Source organism: Gallus gallus, chromosome 6 (genome assembly GCF_016699485.2).
Source record: "Gallus gallus isolate bGalGal1 chromosome 6, bGalGal1.mat.broiler.GRCg7b, whole genome shotgun sequence".
NCBI classification, from domain to species: domain Eukaryota; kingdom Metazoa; phylum Chordata; class Aves; order Galliformes; family Phasianidae; genus Gallus; species Gallus gallus.
The window spans coordinates 24,871,070-24,894,442 of record NC_052537.1 but is presented as its reverse complement, the minus strand read 5'-3'; the positions used below and the strand labels follow the sequence as shown (position 1 = coordinate 24,894,442).

At 43.4% G+C, this 23,373-nt stretch overlaps 2 protein-coding genes across 10 annotated transcripts in view; one reads left to right on the top strand and one right to left on the bottom strand.

The window, feature by feature from the left end:
• Window positions 1-22,290, bottom strand: part of SLK (STE20 like kinase) — a 47,221-nt gene extending 24,931 nt beyond the window's left edge. For 4 of the 5 annotated variants that reach the window (XM_004942265.5, XM_004942266.5, XM_421743.8 and 1 more), the window contains exons 1-3: window positions 21,697-22,290; window positions 2,484-2,648; window positions 106-154 (exon numbers count right to left, since the gene is read on the bottom strand). In XM_004942265.5, coding sequence (XP_004942322.1) covers window positions 106-154; window positions 2,484-2,648; window positions 21,697-21,846 — 364 coding nt within the window. In that variant the 5' untranslated portion in view covers window positions 21,847-22,290. Of the gene's footprint in view, window positions 1-105; window positions 155-2,483; window positions 2,649-12,260; window positions 12,845-21,696 lie in introns of those variants that run through there. The other variant, XM_040702984.2, reaches the window with a different exon arrangement.
• The window catches only part of STN1 (STN1, CST complex subunit), a 38,751-nt gene continuing 37,512 nt past the window's right edge, over window positions 22,135-23,373 (top strand). For 4 of the 5 annotated variants that reach the window (XM_015288718.4, XM_015288719.4, XM_040702988.2 and 1 more), the window contains exon 1: window positions 22,505-22,609. Coding sequence is in view for 1 of the 5 variants with exons in the window: in XM_046943333.1 (XP_046799289.1) it covers window positions 22,162-22,609 (448 nt within the window). In the remaining 4 variants the exon portion in view is untranslated. Of the gene's footprint in view, window positions 22,610-23,373 lie in introns of all 5 variants that reach the window. The other variant, XM_046943333.1, reaches the window with a different exon arrangement.

The following is a 23,373-nucleotide window of genomic DNA, read 5'->3' as shown; positions in this document are numbered from 1 at the left end:
CTACTACATATACATTTGTACTTCAAAACAATCTGTGCTTAAAATATCTTAATATTACCAGTTTAAAGATGTTATGAAATTAAATATTTGAAACAACTTATTTACCCAACATTACTGCATCTACTGCTCCACCTGCACAAAATTCGATCAGGATCTGTATATAAACAAAAGAATACATCAATTACAAATTAAGTAGTTCTGCTGAGCTGAACCATTGATTAAGGGAGCATTACTGGGAGACTACAGCTTCAGACTATTTGACCTTGAAAACGTTTGCACTAACCTCTACGAGATATTGATAGTTTTAACAAGCTAACAGTAGGGCTGCGAAGCAGAAGTAAATTGTTTGAAAAATGCTTGGAGATCCTCAGAGTGTTAATCCAAAGATAGAATTCCACAATAAAAAGTATTAAGGTCAGCTTGAATCCCAGTAGTAACGTGATTTACATAATCTCTGCAAACTCATTTCTCCGTGATTGTACTGCACTTTTTACTATAATCTCCAACTGAACGGTCCAAATAGAAGAGCTACATGATTTTCCAGCAGATGTTATCCCCGTGTTAATTTGCTTCAAGTGAGATGAAAATATGGACAAATAATCTTTAAGATGATGGAAAATGAATAATTTCAATTTTCCTCCATTTTCATTGTTCTCTACAACACATCAGTGCTTTTATCCCAGAATGTAACAATACCACAGCGACTCAATCTACAGTTCTAAGTTTACATGTGAAGCAGAAATCAACTGCACTGTCACTGCTTGGGGGCACAAACTCTGCTGACATGAAGGACAGAAAGAACATAAACAAAGGAGAAAAAGGGCAGACAAAGAAATGAGGAGAGCAGGGATGTGAGAAGAGATCATCCAAGACTATCACCCCAATCTTCATTGGGTGTTTTTCTTCCTTAATTTGAACTCTGAACATTAAACTGTAGCTTTCAGTCTGACAGCTGAAGAGTATTTTGGTCAGAAATCTAACCAACCTCTGGGAAGTCTTTTGCTTTGGAGTGCTTTTAGAATCAGAGCATAACTGCTCAGAGAGTAACAAACTTCAAATTACAGCTTACACAGTAACACTCTTTAACCACTCGTGGCGTCTTACTTGAAATTGCTGTTTGAATTAATATGATACTAACATATGTACTATATAATATAACTCTCCATAAATTCTTCAAACCATTCTGTTACTTAATGCTTCTGAATACCTACTGCCAAGTAACTAAAGAGTAGGAAATTCTAGATGAAGAATTCTTCTCTGTACAATTTTAAGTTTTATCTGACAATCTGACAAAGGTCCCCATGGTACAGAAATGGTGTTTCTAAAGCTGCAGAGCAAAACCATACTCTTCATGTTTGAATCTCTTTCATTTTCTCTTTTCCCCTTCCATTAAGTTCCGTTTATGTACCACATCAGAGCGGTGAGCAAACCACTCTGAGCCTTCTCCCTCTCTCACTTTCATAGCTCTCTCTTCTCTGTGATTACAGATGTATCATTTCATTTTACAACTTCTCATTTCCCTTCTAACTTTAATCTGCCAGCAAGTCTACTTTAACTCAGTTTCCCATTCTGCTTCTATGCATAGTTGCTTGCATGCTCACCTCTCTGCATTGAATTTTTTCATAATTCCAATTATTCCATTCCATTATTCCACTGTATTATACAATATCATTCTACTCCACATTTGGGTTACGCAAACTCTTCACAGAGTTAATCAGAATCATCAGGAAACATGATATTACAATTCAATTGTTTCCATGTTTCAAAGAAAAAGCATAATTAAAAGAAAAATTCCATGGAGTCTTACATTTCTTTTAGGGTATCTTTCTGGATTAGAAACTCCTTTTAAGGAGACATGCTTTCTTAGTATAATCCCCAAAGCACTTAAAATATTGCATCGAACCATTCAGAAGAAAAGAATTATTTTCATAGCTCAAGTGAGTCAGTGCATAGGACACAGCAGAAAACTGAGCTACAGTCACACGTACGCCCACTGCGCTTCCATCTGCAAATATCAGTAAAATAATAACCGTTGAAGTCCTGGTGAACTCTCCTTGCTGGAAGCACCAACAAAACCACTTGTATGTATCTAAAATACCTACTTCCCAAGCTGACCTTTTCAGCCTATTATTTATTTCACAGCTGCCAACTCTGAGTCTCATTCTAAACTGTGCAAACGTAATTAACATTTGAATCCTGCTGTAACAAATCAGCACCAAGAACTCTCCCCATACACCAAAATGAACTGCTCATTTCCCAATTCTAGATTCCAACCGCTGACTCAGAGTAGCTCATTTTTACAGTGACAGTTTCCTAAAAGTCATACTTACAATCTATAAATGAGTTTCGAAACTGTATAGTGATCTCAATAGAGACAACCCAGAAGAAATGTGATTGATAAGTAGTATTTCAAGAAGATCAGGAAAATATACAATGTCTCCTTTTGAAACAAATGCAAGTATTTAGAGAAGAAAAATACCTACCCACAGATTGTTTTCATAGTAGAAGGCATCTAGGAGCTTAACAATGTTAGGATGATCACAGGATGCCAAAATATCGATCTCTACCATGTAATCTTCAAGTTCTTCTTCTGATTTCGTATCAATCACCTTTGCAGCAGCCAGCACTTTGGTTTCTTTGTTCTGAGCCTGGTAAAAAAAAGTCACAACAAATATTTAGATATGGATTTCAGCAGACAGTTGTCATCAGCAAAAAAAAAAAACCCAAACTCATCCCTCTTGATAAGTGTGTGCTGTGTTTCTACCTTTAGTTTGCCTTTTCCACAAAAGAGAATAGCTTTACCATAAAGAGTAGATAAATGTCAGCAGAAAAACAAAGGCTCAGCGATTTCTCTCAAGGTTGAGACTCAGTGTAAGACAGAGACATGGCAATACTCAATTCCAGTTGCATTCTTGAAGCCACGGAGCAGTCAGTAGCTTAGGGCCATTGCTATTTGTATGCCTTGGATGAAGTTCTGCACTACTCCTCAAATAACCATTTACCAACACTTGGCAAAGAGTATCAGGCAGCTCCACCCTCCCCTCCTGACACTGCCCACATTGTGGCAGCACAGCTGTCTGTAAAGCCACACAAAAACCATCTTCTACCAGAAAACAGGAGGTTATGCTCTTCTCGAGCCAGGGGCTGTGTCCAAGCACCTGCGTTAAAAAGATGCTAAGCTGTTATCAGTTTGTCAGGACACCTTACTGTGATTGCTTCACAATAAGCACCACGTACGTGTGTGTTATACAAGCACACAGTTATACACACTTAATATTCCTCTTGCAAGTTCTTTGAAGGAATAACTTGGAATTTCTCAAGCTTTAAAGAAGATGGGCACACTTCTACAGCCGTGAAGAGTTCTCTCAATTAAACAAAACAGAAGATCTAAACCAGATGTTTATGAAAGCATTCCATAAAACAGCCATAACAGCAAAAACAATTGCAAGATGAGTCCGCTATGGCTACACTTAAACTGCCGAGAACTTTTCCTACACACACTCTACTAACAGGGAAGGGGAAAAACAAGTCTGTTTAATACTGTGAGAAATTATTTGCGTTGGTTTCATGCTTTATAGCGGGAATGAAAGACCAACCTTCCGTCTCAGAGCTCCGTTACAAATGAAACCCAAAAGCTTTCACAGATGTCTCACATCACAACAGAGTTAGACCTGGTGGGTCCACGTGCCCAGAAAACAAGTTGTGAAAGTGCCTTCTAAAACAGTAACATCTCAATTATACATTTATTTTTTTGGGAACTAAGTATGGCAATGCACTCTCTGCAGTACTGTGTGATTTGTTAGGAGGATACTTCACAGAAACGGGAGAAGACCATAATGTTCATTTTCACACAAATTTGCACATGAACTGTACCATCATTGTATTTTTTTAAACTGAAGGATGTTTCCACTTCAACATCAGTTAACACTAAGAGATACTGCTGCTTTCAGATTCAATTTCACCTCAGATGGAAAGGAAGAAGCACCAATACACAGCAATACACAGTTCCACTCCAGGGGGCTGCCTGCATTTCCAGCACATGCTGCCTTTTTTTCCTCTCAGATTTATGCAGTACTTTGATTTCCCCCGGATCCTTTTGCTCGAAGTCCTCAGAAATCTGCTTTGAATGAAATTTCTATTTCCTCCTTGTAGCTCTATTAAAGCATCTCATTAAAGAAACAGAAGCGATGATAGAGACAGTAGGATTATCTTTATGAGTATCTTAATTATAAACAAAACCAATGTATGCTCTCAGTCTGACTTCCAATAGTAACAAGAGTAATTCGTATGCCTCGATCCAGGCCTTTTTTTCCCTCCTCAAAAGAAATAAGCTTTCAAATCAGCACATTTCCACTGAATTTCTGAGGGCAGACAAAACTTTTCAAGTGTACATCGAGTTACACCTGAAAATAAAGAACATCTTCATATGTTTTGTGATTTTAAAGGTTCATTTTGAGTAAGATGTTATTAGTTTCCATCATACAACGCAAACACACTGCTCTGCAGTGAGCATCAATTTATGTGAATGGCTGTAAGAAGTCTGTAAGAAACATTGTGCATTCTGGAACTGAGAAATAAATCCAAACCCACATGGTTGAGCAGTATTAACTGTTCAAACATCTCTTAAGAACACAGAGAAGTGTTCTCTCTATGAAAGATTTTCCTCTAAAACTCATGAGGCAACTAAGAGGAAGCCTCTATTGTAGCGGCCTTCTGTGGCATTGCATTTCCTGGGATAACAGCCCATGAGACAAAGAGGAACAAAGAGCACTCAGAGCCTTGTGGGGGCACGTTGGTTTCCTCTAGGCTTTGGCTGAAGCTTTTCTTCTGTCACATAACAGTCCCCCAAAGGTCAGAGCAGGAGCAAAACTGTTAGCATAGCTGCAGCCTCGATTTGCATACACTCACTTTGCATTTGGGCACATTCACATTTTAAATCAAATCATCATTAACACTTCTCAGAGGTTGTGCACACTCAAAATAAGTTCCTTTGACTCCACTTCCATAACAGTGGATTTAGGCTTCAGTCTCAGCTTCAGCTGAGGCATCTGAACTGCTGTCTGATGATTATGGTTCAATCCTGCCTCATGTGGAAACAGGGAAGGAAAGGAGACAGAGGGACTGTCTTTGCACTAAGAAAATTTTCTCTCAGATGATATACAGACGTGGTTGAAAGCTGAACTGGAATAACAGTTCTTCAAAATCTGACTAACACAACGTGACAGTGATAATATTGACTGTTACATAGGACGATACATAAATATTGTAATCCTTCCACCCAAACCTCTATTTGGGTTAAATATTTAATGCTACTGCAGCAAACGTTAACTTACAGAGAGACGGTATGCACAGGGGAACAGCAAGCTGTATGTTCCACCATTACAATGCAAGGGGCAGCCTTGCTGGCAAAGAACACAAAAATCTCTTTCTTCTCCGAACTCTGTTTTGAGAAAGACAGACAGCAGGGTTGTACAGAATAAATACTGCTTTGTAAATCAGAACTTGTAAATTGCTTCTCAGAACCTACATCCCTCACTCTAAAATGGAAATGACATCTACTGTACAATAACATTGGAGACAGTTGGAAACGTGTCAGTACCAGAGAAAGGAATAACCACTTCACGTGAACTGGGATCCATGAGTGCATGAAACTGGTGACCCCTCCTCCTTCCTCCTGGATTTCCGTACAGTGTCACATATCCAAACAAGTTCCAGATGCAAAAGCTTTGTGAAGAGACTGATAGCAGAATATTACGAGACAGGTTTACTGTCCGGGCGCCCCGCCAAGCAGTTACATATTCCCAGCCTTGGACAACAGGGAGAGCAGAGCCCCCATTCCACACTAACACGATGACAGCTCAGAGATAACCGTCTTTCATCTTTACGTGACCCCCACAAAGTTTTGGCCCTGGTTGTGAGGACCCGTTTCAGTTTCCTACCACCAGCAAATGCTCCTTACCCAACAGCGCAGCTTCCTGCCTGTGATGCAGCACGTAGGCACCTCAACATTAAAACCACTGTTTACAGCTGAGAGAAGTACGTCCTTTACCTGCTGCTCAGTCAGCTGGAGTCACTGCTGAGATGAGAGATAAAACATTATTTGTCACTTTTCTTCCCTAAGCCTGATCTCCTCTGAGATGTCACATAACCACACGGAATGTGTTGCAAGCAGCGAGACCAACTAGATGAGAAGTTCTTCCTCTCTGAGTCATTCTTTGTGGCAAAACTACAGTCCCACTCACAGCACCTCAGAGTTGCCGGGAAGTGGATAACACACATCCCTATCCAGCAAGAAGCGGTTTCAGTGTAAAATGCTACAGTTCTGCATAACATCCAGCTCCCTGTGTGTGTCCTGAGGGTGTCTGATCTGAGCAATCAGAACTGAAAGCACCCTTGTGCGACAAGGCAGGAGCTGATTGTTACAGCTGTCAGAAGGCAGCAGATCTCAGGCTTCCCTGACCACCCCAATCAGGGAGAAACAGCTGCCATGATTGCAGATTATAACAGTCTGATCAAAGAAACGTGTATGCGGCAGCTGAGCCTACTGGAGAATCTACACTGGGCTCCTTAGTATGAATTCCCCACTCTTAGCTAACAATGTCTGTGCTTTTTGAAATTAAAAACCTGTGTGACTGACCAGCATTAGTTGTTCAATACCTTTTAAACATGGAAAGGCATTCTTGGTTAACAAAAGTAGATTTTTCTCTAAAATCCATTAGTCAAATAAAAGGAAGCCTTAATTCCAACATCAAATTTTGAGGTACTTAATTAAAAGCATCAATTCAAATTTAATAGCAAACCCATCTAGCTCTGCAATATTAAACCACTGTTTTTATAATAAATCAGAAGTTAAGCCAATGAAGGAGATGGCAGCTTCTGCAAATGAAGGAAGATGAGACAAGTAAAGCAAAGAAGCGACATTACTTTGCGTCCATTTTCACTGAACAACGTTTGAGTCTCTGGCATGAAGAAATAAAATGAAAACCCAAGGTCCATAGCTTCAACAGACACGTTTGCACCGAGGAATTCAAGGGCAGCCAAGCACAGCTGTACGTACTCCAACACACTGAGGTGATGGTTACAGAGCTGCTGAGGAGCTAACAAAGGGCAGCACCCACCAAGGAAGGCGATGTGCCCTTAAACTATGGCCAGATAGAGAACCGTCACTGCCTGCACAGCATGCTGTAGCTACCTGCTATACCATTGCTTCCTTAGATAAGGAAATGCTTAATGCCAGGGGAAACATACTGCAATAGCAGTGTTGAGAGAAGTGTCCCTCTTTCCAGCAAGCACTGCTAACGGTGCCATGCCCAGCGCTCAGTGCGTACTTATGGCAGTGGGGTGGTGCTGCCTTTGTGGCTATACTGTTTTCGGAGCTGTTTCCATGACAACTTTATTATTTTAACATTATCCTTGTACTCTGTATTTATTGTGGTTCTTCTGCTTCCCCCACAGTTGGTTTCTGAGGATTCCAGAAGTTATTTTTGTGAGTGGTATGCGATATAATTTTATGTTTAACCTCATGATTTCCCCTATGTATTTTCATTAGCTCTGTGGTATTTCACATACGAGCTAAGCAGAGTTTGCATCTTGGTCCATGTCTCGCTTCCCTGAAAGTGGAAGGAATATTTCTAAGCAGATCTGTGAGACAACCGGGGCTGAACTGAGAAAGAGGTGCAGAACAGCTGAAATAGTTCTTCACATACATTTACATTCACAGTGGCAACAGTATCTGATTATAGAAGCACTCCTTTTATTTAATCACACCCATTTAAGAAAACAAAACAAAAAAAATTCCTACACGTTGTCAAGACAGAGGTGCAACAGATAGCATGCTGCCTTATCATATACTTTTCTTTTTGACCCCTCTGTTGCTCCATGACAGCTCACAGGAATCCAGCTGGTAATACTGAGAAAACATTCGGAACTAAAACATTCAGTGGTGTCAGAGGCATAAATGCAGAGGACTGCTATTTCTTTCTTTAATTCAGTTACAATAACCGTACGAACCATTTCCAAACGCAGCATTCAGATACACAGTGCTGCATAACAGTCAACTCCAGTAATAGAGAAGGGGGAGGTGTGGCAAACCAAGCGCTATCCCTGCAGCTCTGAGCTGCTCTGCCAGGGCCTTCCCCCTGCACAGCCCACTGGCAGTTGCCAGCAGAGGTTTTCCAAGCTTAGCCAGCAGCAGCCCATCTCAGCCCCAAACTGAGCTACAGCTTCCTGGAAAGCACAGCCCCACATATCCTCACCTCAGGCTACAGACATCCTGCAGTTATTTGTTCAGCCTTCTTGACGTGGGAAAAGCGTAACATTTAAGTGATTCATTTACAGGTTTATTTTAGTCACTGTAGCTTAAAATTAAATCTTTAGCAATAAGCGTACCTTTATTACAGATGACAAATTAATAAAGGTTCCAATAGTATGGTCAAATAATTTTAATCAAACCACAATTATTAGGCGTTCATTAGAATTGCCCTGAAGACATCAGCCAACAAGTCAGAAGTGAAGCTGTCTTCAACTGTGCAACTGTGGCTGTTTGCAGACAAATCGTACACTACCGGGCCGATGGGTGACATCTGCCATTTACTCCCCACGATGTTATGAGTTGTTTGAGCACAAGCCTTCAGAAATCCGACTCCTTTACCTGGGAGTCCCTACGTTACATTCTTGCTTCTGGCCTCAGCCCGAGCACAGGCTGCGGTTGGCTGGAGATGGGGTTACTTTCAATGAGAATATGGCTCCGAGAGACATTGTTACTTTCCAGGGAGACATCTGGAGCTGGAAGCGGTAACTCTGTAGCTCCCTGCCAACAAATACACCCCTGAGAGCCCTGGCTTCATGTAGCACTGTCACCGTTCACCAGCGCTTCACTACATACTGTACATTGGCCGAGGTACACATATTAACCCAGAATTCATTAACCTAAATGCGGCAGCTGGGTCAGGCCTCAGTTCCTCCTTACCCCATTGCTTTGGGTTGGGTTACAGATGGAAATTGGGATCTCCTCTGCCCAGACCGGAGGTGGGATGACAAGAAGTGTCTGCCAACCCACTGCAGCGGTTTTTGTCAGATGCATTTTTCTGCTTTGGGACTTCAGCATAGAAAATGAGTTCTTTCTACGCTAGGAAGGAACCAGTCAACAAAATCACAAGTAAAGAACAAATGACAATCTCTTTGGACTTTAAGAACACTTCAACAAAGGCCTTCTGATAGGTTACTACGGAAACTACAGTCACAGAAGCAAAATGTGGTACAGTCATGAAGTTAAAAACATTTGCTGTCAAAGTAAAGAACACAATTAAATGCTCTACATTTCAGATTGCAGAAAGAAAACATTTGAGAATCTGAACTGAAACAGTTTATGTATTTGTTGAAGAAGATGATGAACTGTAACAGAATTACTTAACTGTAATTAGCATTTACAGGTCAGGAATAGGGGCAGTTTGGGAAAGGGCACTTTATAATGTGATACTGCAGTGCCAGCCACATCCTGCAGTGCAGTGAGCACAGCTGAACTGCCACAGGTGAGATGAAACCAACCAAGACGAAGCACCAACACCTCCTCTCCATTTTCCTAAAGTGAAGAATACATAAAGCATACTTCAGATATGAAGGAAAAAAAAAATACAGGCTATATAAGCAATTGAAGAGCTCACACATGCAAAAAGTTGCTTGATGACCACAGCAAGAAATGAAACATGGCTGTATCAATACCACACTAATACTGGCAGTGGCTGTTGCAAAACTCTCAAACCATATATTCAGCTGCTCCCTGCATGCTTGGGTTTCTAGCAATGAAGTTTCCCCTATTTCTGAAGAGAAAAGGAAGTCAGATAGCTTTTGATAGCTGTCATTAAAAAAAAAAAGCTGTAAATCACCATTTACAACAAAAGAATCATTGAAATAGCATCATTCAGCTCTGTAATAGGAACAGGTTATTTCAGATTTAGTTTAACTACAAAACGCAGTATGATGATGTGTGCTCTTTAGACCTTACACAGCCTGTGATCTGCAGTAGTTTTCTTGTGAGCCTTTTACGTCAGTGATCCTCAAACTACATTCCACCTCCCGAAACCAGCAGGAAACATTCTGACAGTCAGTGAAGAAATGCTCTCTCACATAGATTTAGTGCTGTTCCAGCTGTAGCATTTTGTGCTCCAAGTGTCACAGCTCAAGAGATGAGGAAGAGCCATCCAAACATTTGGTACTCCCTGCAAATGGGCTATTCAAGTGCCACAAAAGCAACATATTGGCTTCTGCATGTGAACTTCATCCATGCTCAGCGCAGTAGTGAGGCACATCGCTTCTCATGTTCCAACTTTTGGGCCAATGCCTCCACTGTCCTGTCCTCTTCCCCTTGCATTAATGCCATCCCTTGTCTGGCCACCCCGTGGGCAGGTTCAGGGAGCCAAGCCAGAAGACAGGAATGGACTCCATATAAAATCAGCTTTGAGATGGGCTTAGTCCCTTGACCCAAACCATCACAGAGTCAGCGAGCACTGAACTGCCCCAAACAGGAGGTGAGAAGAGGAACGCAGTGCCAGAACTGCCTGTGGTGAGTTGTGCTGCCATACATGCTTATGGAAAGCAGTCACAGTGAAGAACCAGAAACTCCAAGGTCACTTCTGTACTTATGATAAAGCTATTGGAAAGCATCCTTGACAAAGTGTTTTATTGGCTGTTACACTTGTTACTGCAGTTCCATACAGTTTTAATGCCTTTCAGAGATTCAAAAGAATCTTAAGAGAGTTGAATATGACAGTTTAAAAAGTTTTCATGTCATCAGCTATTCAACATCCAGTTCCTAAGTGCCAAAGTGCTTCAAGTTATGCTCTGCAATTTTCTCTTGATCCACTGCAGCACCTTGAATTATTTAACACCTCTATTGTTTGACCTGTATTAACACTCACAGAAATAAGCTCTATTCACAGCACCATACAGATTAAGAATAAACTCAGTTTTCTTTATACTGTAGAATAATAGCCCAAAGGCTAAAGGACCCTTTCAGGACAACAAAACCTAAGAATTAACACCACTGTCAAAGATCAACAACTCGTGTTGCTAAAACAGAGGACCTGCCATGTCTGTGCACCAACTCATTTTAGTACTTTACTTCTAAATACCAGGTTTTGTTGTTAGTTTTCTGGGTTTTTTTTTTTTTTTGCTTTTGTTTTTATTTTAAACCCAATGTGCTAAATGAACAACTCCCAGGGTCACGAAGCTAAGCAGTACATCTAAGTTTGCTATTAAAGACAGACTTAAAGCTCTTGCTACAGCAAAGGAGGCATTTTCAGGTAACCCGGCTCTCCTGATCCATACAATACATTTGGCAGCATTCTTGATTAAGCCTTCAGACTTCCCACACCAAAGAAGTGGAAAAATAGCAGACTGCTTCTTTTGGGTCACTTCTAACCTCTGTGCATTTTCACTAGTGGTAAAAAACTATTTGGAAGGGCTGCACAAACAGAAGCCAATTTGGGCTGAACTCTAGGAGTACCATTCATCTGTGTTTCCACAATAACGCATTTGCTTTAGGGATCCAACCACACTTCCCAGAGATGATCTGAGGCCCGGTATTCGCAGTAGTGCAGCCCGCTGCTCTGACACATGACCGCCCAGCACTGACAGCAGCACACTGCACCCGAGTGCTGAACTGCAAGAACCCTGGTATCCATGAAGTCAAGCAACTAAGATAATGAGAGAAGGAAGAGAGAATGATAATGGCAACTCCTAAGGGGTCAAGTAGCTGGTCTTAGAATACACACTAAAAACGTTGGGCCTCTTCAGTTCGCACAAAAAAGCTAAAGGTGGGACAGGAACATGATCAAGCTTAACAAAATGAAAAAGGCAGCATGTGAACTGAAGGAGATGAGAATTTAGTGCAACATGCTCATTCTTGTCGAAGAGGTTTTACCTCCTCATTACAAAGTATTAACTCTCTGCTAAAGTACTGCTTTGAAATGCAAGTGAAAAGTCATCTTCTATACAGTGAAATCCAGACGACTGCTGGAGGAAAGCCTTGGATTTGCAACAGAAATTATCTGTGTTTAGAGGACCACTGCCTACACGAGAAAGGATAAATTCCAGTGCAGCTTCCCTCAGAACAGCCTTCTAAATCACGGTTATGACCAACTATTTTGAAGGACGAGGCTCAGCTCCTTAAAATCTTCCTTAAACAAGCAAATCCTACGTATAAAATGCTGTTCAATTAGGATATCAAAAAAGGAAAGACAAGCCTTTGTGTGATGCATTACCAAGCTAGATGGATTCAGGAATGATTCTGGCACAGGGCAATTCACTACTGCTGTCACACCCACTAAAACCATTCTGATGCACAGCTTCAGTTCTAGGGCAGTGGTTCTGCCAACCCATAGCAGAGCGCACAGTTCCAATTCCAGCCTCAGTTCACCTTCTCATTTTAAACTACTGCATTAACCCAACTCCAGAAAATAATCTTTATAAAGAATACTACTGCCCCTTTATTTTGCCTGGTCTCCATCCATTGCACATACAAAGATTTTGTGAAACAACAGCAGGAGTAACTCAGGACCCCCTACTGAAGGGAAAAGTCACTCAAGTTATCTGTACTAAGGAGAGATTTAGCAAATTCTAAATGCTAATCAAGAAATCTGTTTAGCTATTATGGCACAATTCTACTTTTTCACTTTCCTTCCCATAGAAAGTCAGTAAAAATTAACAGTGTTGTAATGGGATGTTTCAGGTAGAAATGCTTCCTTAAAGCTTCTAATGCTTCTTTGGCTTGGCTCCAGCACCAAGCTGTTCTTGAGCAATTTATTTCTCTAGGCTGTGGGTAATTAAAGCAAACAAAAAGTGGCTCAGAAATGCAAACATAGGGCTATAAAGGGGAAAAAGCTTGCGTCTTTCTCCTGGCCATTCACACTCAGCTGTTTTACATTACCCTCCCCATACAAAAATACGCAGTCCCACAGAATATTGCAATGCAGTCTTCATCCAGAAAAGTGAAATTGAAGAAGTATTGTAACTAACACTGTAGGTTGCATTTACATTTAGAAGTGCTGTAAAAAGAAGTGCCCTCCTAAAACCAAACGCAATATTTACCCAAGCATTAAATAGAATTAAAAAGCATAGTGTATATTCAGCAGAAAATTCAAAGTGTCACTGAAGAAGAAGCCTTTGCTGTAAAGCCCTGGGCTGCTGCTGAAGTATCAATAGCACCGAGGAGCAGCTGAAGGCAGCCTACCAGATTTTATTCAGCATTACCTGTAGTCAACTCTTAGTGCCTGTCAGCATTCAAACGTACTCTCCAAGTGCTGGATCTGCAACTATGAAGAGACACTTCTCCATTTCTGAGTGGAAAAAAAAAGCGTTTCCACATAACAGATCTGAAATGTATTTGGCAGTTAAAAATTTATTTTAAGCATTCCAAGCTGTAATCACATTATAAAGCCATTAAACGTGAATTAGAGGCAGATAAAAATCCCCACTTTTATCATGGCTTGGAGACAAATGCTAAAATTTTATTCATCCTTTCTTCTTCCCTAGCTAACCCAGCCAGGTTTGTGGTCTAACTGCAGATCTCGTGGCTCTTCCATCACTAAGCACTGAGAACGGGAACAATCTGATCAGTATCAAAGGTAGAGACAGCACCAGCCTTGAAAGTGAGTAATTTGGCAGTTACTGTAAAGTAAAACTATAGGCAGAAGAGGTGACACTGTGGCATTGGCAACGAAGTTTATAATCTGAATATAATTAAAGGTTATTGGGGGGAGCACAAAGAAGCAAAGACCACAAAAATTTCACAAATTACACTTCAGTCACTGAGGTCTCAATGCATTCAAGATCACAAACCAGAGGACTTAATTACATGCTGCCTCTTCTACAGCAATGCAGCTGTCATTAAAGGAGAGCTATGTCTGTAATCTTACAAGATTCTCAAAACATGGGTCACAGTCTGTGAAACACGTAAGGACCACTCACAGCTGCATTCAATACTGGTAGTAATTAGGATGAACTGGTAAACAGCTCCAAAGCTGCTACCCATCATGCAGGAGAGCAAAGCAAATGTTGTATTGGTACCAAGCACATGTCTCAGATGTATGATGAGCATCTACATACAGCAAAGCAAGATTTTGTACCCAGATTCATTAAAGTCATTTAACCATATGAGCGTACTTACAGGCTGTATATAATTCACACTCACCGGGCACCATCCTGCAACTTGAATACTAATGTGGATGGCAAAAGCTATTCTGCTTCCACGTCAGACCACATTAGAAGATGGAGTGGAAATACAACCTGAGACCTTATAACACACAGTGCTCACACCAAAGACTCGTATTTATTCTGGTTTCTTCAGTTTATCCTAAAACAGAAGTGCTGTTACAGAGCACAGAAAGACACCCAGAGATATCAGAGGTTTGGAGGAAAATAAATCCATTGATGACTTTATGCGTTTTGAAACTGCTGCATTTCTGCATTGCTACTCAGACAAGTTGCTGGGCCAGCCCTTCTCCAGACTCACAAGTTTGGAAGATTGTGGGGGCAGAAGAGCAGAAAAACAGAGGTTCCTTCTGCTTCCTATCATTTCCTGCACATACTGGGGGGAACTGTCACAGCCAATGTCAGAAATGAACAGAACTGCAAGAAAACTTTTGAGAGAACCAACTTTGATACCTCGCAGATCTTTTCATCTTCTCCAGTTTAGGCGTATCCAAGGAGAACTGCACACTATTTCACAATTTCAGACTTGTACGAATATTACTTCTAGGATGCTTTTCAAATCATTTAAATTTATGGGATCTTTTTGTTTGTTTGTTTCACAATAACAACAAACCCAAATGAGGAACTGTGGCAATCCTAAATACCAACTGAGGACATCATTCCTTAAGTACTGTTTATGAGGTAGTCAAATTCAGAGTCTGGGTGAGCACCAGAAGAAAGTCATGAGCTCCTCCTGCTCTGCAGCAGTGGCACACATCAGTGCTCGCAGGGCTGCACCACTGCAGGACACTTCCCTGCCCAAGACTAAGCCGAGAAGGTTAAACCAATTTGTCCAAAGAGCCGTTAAACAAACAGTGTCCCAGGTTTTTCAGCTCCTGAATCAGAATTATTTAATTAGACAACACAGGACTCAGACATGAAGACATGAAAAATTCTTTCCCCAAGCTTAAAGAATCACCTTTAGCTTAAGCCTGAAATCCAAAGACAGTCTTAGGGCCAGGCAATAAGACAAGCACACAAATAGCCAGCTAAGAAATACAAAGTATCAAATGGCACGGAAAATATATCAACTTTTATAAACATAGTTTAAATTTAAAAAAAAAAGCATTTCCTATTTAGTTGGAATTTTAAACAGTTTATAGAACTGCGCTCACACCTTGGAAAAGATGACTGCATTACTAAGCAGTGACCACGAGTGATTTACGTTGCTCCCCACAAACCTGCCTGCAGCTTTAACTCCCAGTGCAACAGGCAGACGACACATTACTCATAAGTTAAGTATTGGGATGTCGGTTCCAAGCCAAGTTACTATAAGATGTCCAAAAAGTGAGGCACTTAACATGTGGGATGCTTCCTTCTTATTTCTTCAGAGTATTTACATGCAAATATCCACTCCAAACAAGAACACTGCCTGACTTACAGCCCACAGATAACTCTTACACTCCCCATTTCCTCAGAAAGCTCAGTGATAGCGACAATGCCAGCATTTAAGCGGTAGTTTTGCCTTTTCCTTATCTGCTATCTCCAACAAGCTCAGCGTGCAATCGCGTGGAAGCGCAGATAACGCAGCGGAGCAGCAGGCACAGCACGCGGAGTGCAGGAAGGGTACCTCTGAGCAGTGCTGCAGCCACCCACCTTCTGCGGACAGCCCCGTATCTGTCTCCCATCTGCACCATACACAGCAGTCCCAAACCACCCAGGTTGCACTCACGGCACTGACTGATCTCAGCTAACTTTAAGTAAAGCTTCAGCTCTATTTTATATGGACTAAGTATTTGAAAATCGAACGCTATCATCATTTGCATTACTCTCTTGAGAGTATAGTAGCTCTCTTCCTTTCTCTCCTCCATCTACTAATGCCTCTATAAAGAAACAAAGCAACGTGGCATTTAAGGGAACATTATTAATTCACGTCTCTGGAGGACAACTGAACTATTTTACTGCTCCAGTTAAATCAGAGGTCAACTCACAGTGCCAGTCATGAATGAAAATAGATTGGAACCAACGTATAGCAAACAACTTTAATCAAGATGGGTGGAAGTTCACAGCTGATTCATTCTTATGTATAAGAATATAATGTAGGACATTTCCACCTTCTTACTCTTTCCACCTTCAGCCTTACTGCAGTCACACACAAAGCCTCAGGTTCCTGAAACAGCATTAACTCTGACCATGCAGAATTTCAGACCAACTCAAGCAATGCCCTTCCATGTGGAACTGCATCTTTAACACGAGAACGCTCGTGAGAGTTCCAACAGCTCTACAGTTCTAAACAATCAGCTTGCAGTGCTGCTAATGACACCACATTAACCAAAAGGTAAGAGCAGATGAAGAAAAGCCCAGTGCTTCATCTCACATATTAGGTAATCAGTAGAATCTGCTCTTATGAGTGTCAAGTTACACGTGTTAGAAATATCCACCCGAGTAAACAGCACAATACGTTACTAACATAAAGATAACTTCAAGCAGCAATATCCAGCTGTAGCAATGGTTTAGATAAACACGCCTCTAAGGTCACTGAGATTAGAAAATATAACTTCTCCTTGCTCTGCCCTCATTTTGCTTTCAGGCCAGACTAATTGAGATATTTTGGAATGTGAGAAATTAAGTTATGGTGTAGACAAGAAGTACTTGTAAGCAGCCAGCACTCATCAGCTCATTTTTTAAGCATTAAAAGGAGTTAAGGCTGCTTAAAGGAGGCAGCCAAATCGGTCCACATTTATTAAACCATGGTTCAAAAAGCTGTATATTTCTGGGTGCTGCAGAAGATGGTAAGGCAAAAAACAAGCTCCCACAAAGTCATATATTTAATCATAGCATGATTGTTTTAAATGCAGAAACAAAAGCTTAACTTAAATGAACCTATATCATTGGTTTATTTCTTTTCAAGGAAACAGAATTATCAAAACTTCTTTCATTAGCCATAGCTGAGTTTGTATTGGCTGGTTTTGCAGGTACAGCATATAGGAATACTTAATGTAGCTGTAATTTTCAGAAGGTAATTCATTTGGTCATGCTGTTCATCCTGATTATAGCTACCAGCTTCCAAACATTTCAGCTGCAGCCAAAAGAGGAAGCAGAGGCAGCTCTTAACCGAGCGCTGGTTAACGGCTGAGAGCCGGAGGATCTGCCTCAGTAACTTCAGACGAAATACAGATATCTGACTTCCCTAACTCCTGTCTGAACCTGGCACACACGATGCTCCCAGCATCCAACGTTCAGGATAATAAATGTGAGATTAAATGGGCAGAATATTCAAACTCAAAACAATTAGTGTGAATGCAATTCAAAATCAGACAAGTAAGAAGAGCCCTCCCATAAAAACCTAAGAATGCCCATCAAAATGTTTATCTATACTATGTATTTTCCCTATAAACACATGGGTACTTTGTATCTTATATTGTGTACTGTCGTATACTCTGCCACTGTGTTCCTGCAGAAGACCTGAAATCAGTGTATTTGTACAGATGGTACCCATAATTATCATAATGACAGCTAAAAGACCACAGATTTCTTGGAGGAGTATCTTCAGAGAAGGGCTCAGAGCTCACACCAACTAAACACAACCGAGTCTGTCTGCAGTGCGAGCACTCTTACATTGGGGTGCACAGCGCTCATAGCACCAAAAAAACCTGCTGGCAGATCTCACTGAAATGCAGTCCAAGCATTTTGTTTTACTTGGAACGTTAACTCAGGAAGACAGCTCCATTTTAATTAGCTATGTGTGAGTGTATGATAAAGATTCTCAGCCAGGAGCTTCAGCAAGGAAGCTGCAGAGCACACTGGGCATTTTAAAGGGCTGCTCTTTGAACCATCAGAACAGGAACTTCTGTCCAGGGAGAGAGCAGCTTAAAACCAATGAGACTTCACATAGCTGCTTGGAACAACTGCAGTTCAACAGTTACTTACACTGATGCACCTTAAAGCAATCTTTACTATGCACACTGAACTGGTATCTGATACATACAGGCCAATATAAAGCACGGTAATGTAACATGGTATAATAATGTAACTCATTTCTACAGCAAGCTGATTACAGTTAATTTGAACATTAGAAGCCTAAACCTACCACCCCCTTCCCCAACTTTATCAAATCAAATGTTCTAATCCTTAAGAAAAAGGAGTTGTTTGATAGATACGTAACTCCCAATACAAACTGAAATCTCTGCTTCTCCAGTGGCTGTCAGAACCCCAGAAGTCCATTCAAGAATTCTAAATAATTCACAATGTGACTTAAAAAAGAGACAAAGAAGTCCATTATCAGAAACCTCCAAATTCTCTTTATTAAGGGCCATCACCTCATACTGAAGAGCTGTAAAAGCACAGAAAATGAAGGATGAGAAATACCCTATTATTCATTAACTGAGACCAAAAAAGAAAACAGCCTGGAAGCCTCTGAAGAAACTGAGAAGGGCCAGATGCTGTGCTGTGTTGCAGTGAGCCTTTGCCATTGGCAGCCTGCAGTGAGGTGGCCCCTCTGATCACAAGAGGGGCATGCAATGAGAGTTGAAAGGCTTTGGAGTAAGTAACAGTATTTCTAAGTATCTCTGAGAAGCTGGTGAACACAAATGCATGAGTTGCAAGAGCTAAGCAAGCCTCACAAAATGAGTACAGAAGAAATAAGCTCTTCTTGTAATTTAGCTATTAAGAAGTCAGCACAATCATCATACTTGATAGGGAAAAAGGAAATAAATCACACAGGTCTTCAATGCCCTTTAAGGCTTATGCATACAACCCCATTCTCACAAGGCACAGCGTGTCTAATGTCAACACTACAATCAGGCAGGCTTCAGGAGAGTGTCGGGGTAACTTCAAAGTTGGTTCTGAGTTTTTATTTAAATATTTGATACTTCCAACCCAAAGCCGGCTTCACAGCTAAACCAAGTACTTTTCTAGGATAAAACATGCCATGCAACCTATGTCTTATTAAGAATCTAATGCACACAAAGCCTCATCTATCAGAGGATATATTTTATTGTGTATGTGCCTAAACACTGAGGACAAGGATAATCACACAGTCACTTCTACGATCTTAATTGCAAAGATGTCTCCATCTCTGCAAATCCCATCTACAGAGTAACACCAAGGAACGCAGCACACCTCTCTGTACCAACGGACAGACTGCTCTCCATTCATTTTCCTGTTCAGGAGTAACAAGAACAAAAACTCTCTGCCAAATAGCTAAACCTGATTATACTTCTAAAGGAAGGAGAGAGGCAGCAGCGTGCTGAAGTCTCTTCCGATATCCAGGACCCAGTCACTGGTTGGTTGGCTGATGACTACAGAGCGGCCTCCTGGACCACACCTCCTCTCACTGGGCTGCAGCTAAAAGTGCTCCCACCATTTTTTGGCAGAAGTCATTCTTAACCGATTAACCACTTACAGGAATGGGAAATGGAGATGATTAAGCTACTGAGCTACATTCATGAGGCACGTTTTAGTGAATGTTTCCATTCTTCATAATACACAAAGGGATTTACTTTCGTCAGATGCGACTCACACTGGCATTACCTTTTTGTTAAAGGTATGTATTATTTAAGCACAAAGTCTTTCCAAGTTCACAGCTCTGTTCCGGCAAACAGTTTTGATTCCAAGATTTGAAAAGGCATCAAACAGGTTATGAGAGCAGTTTCTCAACAGAGGTGTATATCCAAGAAAGAACACCATAACACACCCTTGCTTTCGAAACAGTCCCTCACCAAGCATGCCCAGATGCAGGAAAACAAGTACAGTTAGTGCCTGCCTGCAATGCTTTGTCCTCACACTGGATGGAAGCAAAACGAATGCAGGAGGACTCTTTTTCTGAAGGGGAACATTTTGTAGGAGTACTCATACCTGTCAGCATTTGCAAGTGCTGCATTCACCAAGTTCAGCTATGTAACCACATGAGTAATTCTTACTATCACAATTTAAAAAGAGGGTTTAATTTCAAAAAATTCAAGATGACCACTTAACACTGCGTCATTTCACAGGCAGCTGTAAGTCCCCCAGTTGACAATTCTGTGGTGCACAAAGTGCACTGGAACGCAAAAGCTCTCTCTTGCTCAGACACCTTCACCCACAGCCGGGTACCCAGACTGATAGGCCTACAAACACCCAGAGAGGAGGGGTGGGGAGGGGAGAGGAAATGCATGTGGGGGTGGGGGAGAACACAGTGCGGCTTCTCTGAGGCTCCCCCAGTCGTCTCTATAGGGCAGAGCATAATGGGGACAGAAAGAGAATCAAAACTCTGTGTGAAGTATCAAGAAAAACTCGAGTGCTCTGCAAATGCTCTTAGAGACAACGTTATGCTTTTAAAGTCACTGAGCTTTGTGATATAGCAGCTTCAGCCTTCTTTCCCAGTCATTTTAGTAAAGAAATCTTTGATCTTCCACGCTGACACGCAGACTCTGCCTTACACAGGCATCAAAATAAACTGGATGCTCTTAATATGCAATATGGACAGAAACTCCTAGGGGGGAAAAACCACCCAGCATTCTGAATTCTCAGTGCCAACAGACTTTTGCCCAAACTTACAGACAGGTAACACAACGACACAATAAACCTTAAAACAGATACACAAAAAATAGCACAAGTTTTCTGAGTGCTAGCTCTGTACGCAGATTTCATGGGCTCTCAAGTACAGTACTCTAAAAATAAATGTTTCCTGACCAAATTAGCCTTCAGAAACATTGCAAGTGCTGTACGCTCATGCTATTCTCCCAGTCTTGAGAACCTGCTCTGGGGTCTCAATCACTGTCAGCCCCCTGGCTCTCTCAGGCTCGCCCTCCACAACACTTACCCTACGCTATCTCTAAACCCCATGTGGAGCAGCAGTGCCCATTCAGAGAGAATAATTAGCTGCAGGTTTGTCTGAAAGCTTTGGTCGCACCAAACACTTGCAGCACCGAATCTATTTTCATTATACACTGCCTGGTTGGAGAAATCCCACATGACAAACCTTGGAAATACCCCTTTAATGATGAAACAAAGGAAAAAAGCAGTAAGGAAATGCAGAAATTCTGCCACATAAGGACACCGGGGTAACACGACCTTTTAACTCTATTCCATAAGGAACAAGATAGGAGAAGGCCTATTAACAGCAACATGAGCTTGGCCCTATAAGCAATGCACAGGGACACAAGCCACTTCCACAGCCTTCATCCCGTACAGAAACGTAGGAAACAAAAAAAAAACCAAAACACCAACTTCACGCTTGGGAACCCTTCAGCCGACCCGAAGCCATCCGGCACGCGGGACCAAAACAGCAAACCACGAGAGAAGCGCACGACTCGTGGAGGGCGGGGTGCAGCGGGACGGGACGATGACCTCACGGGGCCTTTGCTATCTTTAGTCGCCGGGCGCCGCGGAAGGCCCGGCCCGCCCCGCCACCCTCAGCCGGGCCGGGCGCGGCGCGCACCTGCGGGAACTCAGCGCATCCCCGCCGTCAGCCGGGCGGCAGCCGCCGCTCCGTCCCGCAGCGCCGCTCAGCTCCCAGCTCGCCCTTACCTTGAACACTTTACCGAAAGCCCCATCGCCCAGCTCTCCTATGATCTCCCAGAACTCCTCCGGGTTCAGGTCCCTCTTGACGTGCTCGTACTGCTTCTTCTTCTTCTCGCCGCCCAGCTTGAAGATCTTCCGAAAGTTAAAGAAAGACATCTTTCCTCCCGCCGCGGGGCCGGCCTGCAGGCGGCGGTGGGGGGCAGCCGGCGGGGTCCCTCAGCGCGCCTTTCCCGGCCGGGCCGCTCGCAGCCGGGGCCGCCTGGCGCCGCGGGCGCTGCCCTCACAGTCGCTCCGGGGGATAAGCCGAGCCGAGCCGAGGCGCCGGGAGAGGGCCGCGCTCAGCACCTACTGAGCGGCAACGGCCGGGATCCCGGTGCCCATCGCGTCGGCAACAAGTGCCGGGCTGGGCACCCGGCACCGAGCGTGAGAAGAGGGGCCGAGCGACCGCCGCCGCCTCGCGGGGCGAGGAGGATGGGAAGAGGGCTGCCCGCTGCTGGCCCGGCGCGGAGCGGAGCGAAAGGCCCGCGGTGTCCCGGAGTGACGGCGCGGAAGAAGACGGCGCTCGGCTCGCCTCGGTGTCCCTCCCGCCCCGACTGCCCCTCCCCGCCCTCTCGCGGAGCGGGGCCCGGGCGGCGCCGTTTCCTGCGGGGCGGGGCGGTGCCGGTCCCAGCGCCTCCCCCCTCTCCTGCTGACGGCGCGTGCGCACCCCATCCTCCCCCCCGCTTCCCGCGCTCCCGGAACCGCCTCTCCCCTCCCGCCCCGCCACGACTCCTCCGGCGCATGCACAAACGCCATTCCGCCACACCCCCTCAACGGCTGCGCGCCGGCAACGGCGGGGCGAGGAGGTGGGTTTGTCCCCCTCCATGTGATGAGGCGGCAGCGGAGCGCGCCAATAGCAGCGCGCCGAGGCGTCCGGCGGGTAAGTTGGTGTCTGACCCTAAGATGGAGGAAGGGTCCGCCCTCACCTCTCATCGCGTTCCTCAGCGTGCAGGAGGGAGCGCTCGAGGGGGTTCTTCTCCTTCCTTCCTTAGTTGTATCTCGGTGGGCAGCCCCGCACTCGCAGCTGGAGAGCGGGCTAGGGCTTCTTGTTCTCTGAAGAGCCCCTGAGGGAAGGGCTGTTGGGACGGGGGCAGCGGGCCTTTCCTCCCTGATGAGGGCCTTTCCTTCTCCCATCGCCCCTTTTTTTTCTGACTGCCTCCCGTAGGGAAGGCTCTCCTGGCCCCGCGGGTTGCGTTTCCTGCGTGAGGGACAGCTGCTTGCAGGGCGGCCTCGCTCGGCGGGAGCCCTCCTGTCAGCACGGGCAGCGCCGCGCCCCTCAGGCTGCCCGCGTGTGGGCGGGGGGAGCTGCGGGGCCCTCATTGCCCCCACAGAGCTCTGTGTTGGGCACGTTGATTTTGCAGTCAAGGCAATGATTTGAGACTTAAGAGACTTAGCGATGAGACACGCAGTGTGTGGGAATCATGTAACACCTTAACCTCATCTGAACCTGAGTGCCTCTGGTTACCATTAATTTAAACAGGGCATTAAAAGCTTCTAAAGATCAGGCCTCCGGTGCTTCTCATTCCTCAGACCATTTTATTAGCATGATAATAGTTCGCTATCTGAGGAAGGTTGTCTGTGTGTAATAGTAATGGAGCGCTGAGATACGGTTATGGGGACTGTGGAAGCGTAGGCAGACTCACT